The sequence below is a fragment of the Cetorhinus maximus genome, chromosome 5 (assembly GCF_964194155.1).
Source record: "Cetorhinus maximus chromosome 5, sCetMax3.hap1.1, whole genome shotgun sequence".
Lineage (NCBI taxonomy): Eukaryota > Metazoa > Chordata > Chondrichthyes > Lamniformes > Cetorhinidae > Cetorhinus > Cetorhinus maximus.
This window is the reverse complement of record NC_135883.1, coordinates 78,333,972-78,340,989: the sequence shown is the minus strand read 5'-3', so window position 1 is coordinate 78,340,989 and position 7,018 is coordinate 78,333,972. Positions and strand designations below refer to the sequence as shown.

The window sequence follows — 7,018 nt, the reverse complement described above, 5'->3', positions numbered from 1 at the left end:
TCACATTATTTCAAAATGCTTGAATCTTAAGTCAATTGCTTGAGGGTAATGATTGCATGAAATTGGCAATGTTCATGTCAACAACTATTTTTATAGGTTTTGAAGATATAATTGTAAAACATATTCCAAGATAAAATAATACATTATCAGAATTCCAAAAAAAGCCATATAAAGAGCATGAGGGCATTCATCTCTTGCTCTACAATTTTCATGTTATTTTGGTGCAATTAACTCAGAATAGATTTATTCTTGAGGAATCAGTTGCGAATATTTTAAAAGTTAAAATCATTTTTAGGGCTTTTCGGAACCAAGAATAAAAAAATGCATATATCACGGGGTTGAATGCGGAGTTTAAATACCCGAGCCAAAAAAAAAGGTCAAATATAATCGGTGGGGTTGCATGTTCAATGAAAGGATCTATGAAATTACAAGTGAAATATGGAGACCAGCACATTAAAAATACTCCCATCACTATTCCAAGAGTTTTTGCAGCTTTTCTTTCACTTGTCTGAGAAGCTGTGTTTTTGCTTTCTTTGATGCTCTGGATTTGCCTTGTAATGTCATTTATGGCTCGAGCTTGTTTTGTGGCTACAAGATAGATCTTTGTATAAATACATAGCATAATAAACCCTGGGAAGTAAAAGGAAATTAGTGAGTAAATCACTGAACATAGTTTACCCATCACAAGTATACAGCCCCCATAGCAATAAATATTATTGTAGTAAAAATCCCTAATTTCTATTAAATTTAGCTCTAAACAGATCATGCCAAAACCCACAAATGCTGAAAGAATCCAACTGATGAAGATCATTATCAGGACGATTTGAAGAGTAATTCTGGTCTTGTATTTCAGAGGGTCACATACCGCATAATAACGATCAACAGAAATAAAGCATAGGTGGAAAATTGATGCTGCACACAGCATAAAATCAAAGCTTGCTTGAAGTTTGCAAAACAAATCGCCTAAGTACCAACAGTTTTCTATCGACCTTATCAAACTGTAAGGCATAACCATGCATCCCAGCAGGAAATCAGCAATTGCCAAGGAAAGAATGAGATAATTAGTGGGTGTGTGGAGCTGTTTGAAATGTGAGATCGAAATGATCACCAACATGTTACCAAACATTGTGACCAGAATTGCAACTGCACCAAATGCATAAAGGGCCATCCGGAGGCCATTGGATCGGGTTGCTTTCATGCAAGATCCATCCACAAAGTCATAGCAATATTCCACCATTTCTGTGTTTCTGAGACTTGCATTCATTTTAGTTCTCTTTGAAGATGCTTCAGCCTTTGAATTGTTAATATAGCTCCAAAATCATTAAATCCTCAAGTTCCCTAAAAACCTCTATAAGTCCCGGAAGCTCACCGATTCTTCTCTTTAACATCTTCTCTCTATTTTCAACTGCAAATAGAATATCAGAGAAAACTTTTAAAATGGAACATTCTTTGGAGATTGCAATACACATAATTTGTAGAGATATCACAAGACTTGAAAATGTTTCTAAATGTAAGTGCCACTTAGAAGTGCAGAAATTTTGACTATTTCTTGAATTACTTCATCTGTGGATGTCAAGAAATTGTTAACTGCCTCAAATTCCCCACACAAGATTCCAATCTCAGCCTGTTCCCTCTGGTCCCTGGCAGCTGCATGTGATCGACATGATTTTAAAGGCTGTGGTGCCTCCCACAGACTCCCTGGCCATTTTGATCAGGAAGTTGATTAGTGGCAGGCAAGTGAAACCTAGCCATTATACCCTGCCAGGAGCCAATGTCACTTTCGCTGGCAGGAGGGCTGTCCATTTTATGTCTCATGTGCGACATTCCCACATTCCCAGATTCCCAGTCAAAAAGGAGCCTATGTTTTTGATTTTATTTTCATGGCTCTTAGCTCTCTTACCCATATCAAATTCAAATAAACTATCTACCAGAACAGAATCCATTCCCTTCATCATTTTAAACCGCAATCATCTCAGCTTTAAGTCTGTTAAATTTCCTATTAAAAATCCTCAGTTCCTTCAACCTCTCCTAAGAGGCCTAAGACATGATATAATTTAGTAGCTGTTCTCTGGACCTTCTCCAGCTCACTGACAGTACTCCTGAATCCACGATAATAAGTAAATTTTGTATCCTTACATGTGTGTTTTTGCCCATATATATATATATATGTATATATTTCATTATTGAACGTTAATATATAGTTGTTTACTGAGTAATATTCAATTTTACTGCTACAAATGTGACACTTTAATAATTTTGCTTAACTCCAGTTCAGAAATGTTAGGGATTCAGGATTTCTTGTGAAAAGTACAGATACAACAAATTGGGAGTCATTGCCAACTTTACCACCAGGTTGGGAACCTAACATAGCAAATTGTATGCCCAATGTCAAGCTGGCCTGAATTTCATCCCACTGTAATTAATGGAATGAAAGTCCAGTTGGTTGTGCAATGTACCACTACATCAGTTTACTGCAACACTGACAATTATCTCCAGTGATTGGGTCAGCAATCAGATAGAATGAAAGGAACATATGAAATAAACAAAGGGAGCAAAATTGGTCCAGCACAAAATGGGCGATAGTGAATTGACAGACCGCTTTACACTACATCTAAGATTATTTTCACCCCTAAAATGGCTGCACACCAATAAATTTTATACTTCAATGCTCCAAATAAAATTATTTCCTACACACATCACAAACAAAAAGTGATACTGTTTTGTAGAGTTAGAAGAGTCCGGCTGATGTAGAGTAGGAGCTTGTCATCTCTTATCCAGCTAACTGCACAAGCCTAACAACTTAGACAAATGGAGGTTAATTAATAGAACTCAAGCATGATTTCATAGTACCAGATATATATAGATGGTCACTTATTTTTAATCATACCTGGTACCTTGAGTAATTGTTCTATATTCACTGGTATTGACAAATATCACTTAGTTTTAGTTTAACTTCTGGCAGGATTAAATGGAGGCCAACACTTCAGACACTAACTGAAATAGGCTTATGCGAAATGGAAGGCATCATAAAAACAAAGGGTTGGAGTTGGTGTGATCAATCTAGACTAAAATAATTAAGAAAATACAAATTACATTTTGAACATGAGAGCCATACATGGACAAATTCAATTGTACATTGCCAATGGATTATCAATGGTTTTGGATAAATGGTGAATACTTCACACTTGCATTCCATTAACACCCAAATTCCTACCAAAGTATTTAAGTCACATAAATGCAATCACTGTTTGAATAATTGTACACATTTAGCAAAAAAGTGATGAGTGTTCCAGTGTTCACTGCTGCAATGAGGAGCAGAAAACTGATTGAAGAATAAGGTGCAATGCCATATTGAAAATATTTCCCATTGCGTGCCAAGCAATGCTGGAACATTCACTATTATCATTAGTAGATCAATATTGAAATTTGCCATCAGATGCAAATGTACGTAATGTATAGCTTGGAGGGTGACAAATGTAACCCCGCTATTTAAAAAAGGAGAGAGGGAGAAAACAGCAATTTACAGACCGATTAGCCAAACATCAGTAGTAGGGAAAATGCTAGAGTCTATTATAAACGATGAGATAACAGGACACTTAGAAAATATCAACGGGATTAGACAGAGTCAACATGGATTTATGAAATGGAAATCATGTTTGACAAATCTACCGGAGTATTTTGAGTACGTAACTGGCTGAGTAGATAAGGAGAACCAGTAGATGTGGTGTATTTGGATTTTCAGAAAGTTTTTGAAAGCCCCGCATAAGAGGTTAGTGTATAAAATTAAAGTTCATGGGATTGGGGGTAATATATTGGCATGGATTGAAAATTGGTTAGCAGACAGGAAACAGAGAGTAGGAATAAATGAGTCTTTTTCGGAGTGGCAGTTGATAACTATTGGGGTAGGAATCAGTGCTTGGGCCCCAGCTATTCACAATATATATCAATGATTTGGATGAGGGAGCCAAATGTAATATTTCCAAGTTTGCTGATGACATGAAACTTGTTGGGAATGTGAGCAGTGAGGAGGATGTTAAGAGGCTTCAAGGCGATTTAGACAGGTTGAGTGAGTGGGCAAATACATGGCAGATGCAGTATAGCATGGATTAATGTGAAGCTATCCACTTTGGTAGGAAAAACAGAATGGCAGAGTATTATTTAAATGGTGATAGATTGGGAAATGTTGATGTACAAAGGGACCTGGGTGTCTTCATACACTAGTCACTGAAAACAAGCATGCAGGTGCAGCAAGCAGCTAAGAAGGCAAATGGTATGTTGGCCTTCATTGTACTTGAGTACAGGAGCGAGGATATCTTACTGCAGCTGTACAGGGCCTTGGTGAGACCACACCTGGAGTACTGTGTGCAGTTTTGGTCTCCTTATCTAAGAAAGGTTATACTTGCCATAGAGGGAGTGCAGCAAAGGTTCACCAGACTGATTCCTGGGATGGCAGGATTGTCGTATGAGGATAGATTGGGCGATTAGGCCTGTATTCACTGGAGGTTAGAAGAATTAGAGGAGATCTCATTAAAATGTTTAAAATCCTGACAGGGCAGGACAGGCTGGAAGCAGAGATGACATTTCCTCTGGCTGGGGTTCTAGAACATAGGGTCACAGTCTCAGGATACAGAGTAGGCCATCTAGGACTGAGATGAGGAGAAACTCCTTCACTCAGAGAGTGGTGAAACCTGTGGAATTCTGTACCACAGAAGGCTGTGGGGGGCCAAGTTACTGAATACATTTAAGGAGGAAATAGATAGATTTCTGGTCTCTAAAGGCGTTGAGGGGTATGGGGAGAGCATGGGAGTATGGCGTTGAGATAAAGGATCAGCCATGATCATATTGAATGGCGGAGTGGGCTCAAAGAGCCAAATGACCTACTCCTGCTCACATTTTCTATGTTTCTAAAGTATTCATTCCAGTTTGCTTGATTGATTTGACCTGTTTAATTATAATATTGACTATGACATTAGGGATGATAGTGTTAAAATTGATTTTTTAACATTTCCTATTCAACTCTATAAACTTAAACTCCCAAAATACCTGAAAACGCTGGAGCTATTCTGACTTGTGCTGTACTTTTTACCTTTTTGATTAACTGAAGCAGCTAGTTGGGCAAAAGCTTTCTGGAAAATAACCAGAATAAAAATGTTAAAATCTTACATTTTTTTGTCAATGGACCAAAACGACAAGACTCAAAAATTAACCAGTATTGTTTGAAAGACAAATTTAGTTTAAGAGATCAGAAGACATCATTTCAATTGTTCATTGGAATTAAGCATTTCTGCTGGGAAAGGTAACTGAAACAAAACAAAATTTATACGCTTACTAGGAAATATACTTTCATTATTTTCAAATTGATGACTTATTCTTAATTTCTTAGTTGCTGTTTTTTGCGATTCAATAGTGATTATAACTGCAACAGTAAATCTTTCAATTACTCTGAAATTTTGACTAAAAAGCAAACATGCACAATGTAAATGTGGAAGGATTTCACTAATGGCTCTGATAATATCAGAACAGAGCACTCACCAGCAACACCAGCACTCCTGTCTCGCACCTCCACTAAACACTAATTGCCTCCCAGTGATTTTCATCAGCTGTTTATATAGCAAAATTCAGTGGTTTCATCAATCAACCAATTATTATAACTAAGATCCTAGCTCCAGTCACAGCCACAATAGGGATCATCTCTGCCCCGGGGACATCACTCAGTATCCTGGACTTGTAAACAGACAGTACATTTGGGCCCATTGCGTATGTATTCTTCTCTTACCCAGGGGTGTTCATTCAGCCTAAAAAGAAGAGAAAATGTTATTACTATTATTATCTTCTCCTTCTGATGATTCTTAAGTGTCACAAGTAAGAGCTATTGTAATAATTGTAATTCAGCATCTAATGGGGAAAGTCTTCCACTCAAATCTACCTCAGCAGGGGTAAACTATAGTAACTGAAATTCTGACGTTAGTATCATATCAAATACAATTAGGAGCATTAGGATAAACAATCTTCTTTTGAGAGATGTAGGAGCAAATCTACACTAATTTATCCAAAGCTATATATGTTCTAGCCATTGTTTTTTTCTAGCATCATTTTCTGACGCTAGAATGAACAAGCACAGATACAATAAAACTGTATTTAACTGTCCAAATCTCTATTAAACATTTCCAACATTAAAAAACATATCTTAAACTATCTTCTACGATCCTCATTATTCAAATCTAGATTTGTTTTCACTGTTTCCTTATATAAGCCGTTGCTTCCAAGATATGAGCCATAAAAACATCCACAATAAATTACTGACAAAAAGCTACTTTCCCTATGCTCGAAGGTCAATTAAATGTGTTACAGAAATTGAGGGACAAACCGCTAACACATATGTTAACACATGGAAAAACTCCAATGCAAAGGATATTTCCAAATCAAAGAAATACATTAGAGCAACCAGATGGAAAATGTGTATCAAATAAAAACTGATTTTAAGGTAAATGAGAAAACTTTAAGTAAATAATTGTACCGCACATTGTTTTATCCTTGAGATAAAATCGACATAAAAGGAGCAATGGTGCAAAAAGCAGTTCATTGTGTTTTGGGTTGATGATGAGTGTTTGACCAACAAAAGGAAACATCATTTTCATGTGTTTATGTAAAGGTCGATCCTGAATGCCATGCTGTGTTTACAGAAGATGTGAAAAGATGTAAATACAAAAAGAATCACACTGCCTTCTGCTTGTACCAGATGAACTTTCAGACATCTTGAGAAAGCTGGGTGAAATATGAATGTTATCCAAACAAACACGAAAAATTTATGCATCACATCAACAAAAGAGTGGCTTAGGGATTTAAACTGTAACACGTGAACCAGAGGCTCTCGTATTTAGATAGCTTGGTCAAGCTTTAGAAAGCAGCAGAAGTGAAAAGCCAAACAAAAACTTACGGTGAGAGATGTTGCTTCCTGGAACGGTTTAACTGCCAAAATAAAGGACCAGGGTTTTGTGAACAGTTTAATGTTTTTACT

At 36.7% G+C, this 7,018-nt stretch overlaps 1 protein-coding gene across 1 annotated transcript; it reads right to left on the bottom strand.

The window, feature by feature from the left end:
* Window positions 1-232: 232 nt before the first annotated feature.
* On the bottom strand, window positions 233-1,264 carry LOC144680306 (trace amine-associated receptor 1-like). The gene has a single exon (XM_078541289.1). It carries the CDS (start codon window positions 1,262-1,264, stop codon window positions 233-235), a length of 1,032 nt encoding a protein of 343 aa, XP_078397415.1.
* Window positions 1,265-7,018: the final 5,754 nt, after the last annotated feature.

Coding starts and splice junctions, on each gene's coding strand:
- LOC144680306 (XM_078541289.1), bottom strand. CDS start 1,264: ATGAATGCAAGTCTCAGAAACACAGAAATGGTGGAATATTGCTATGAC.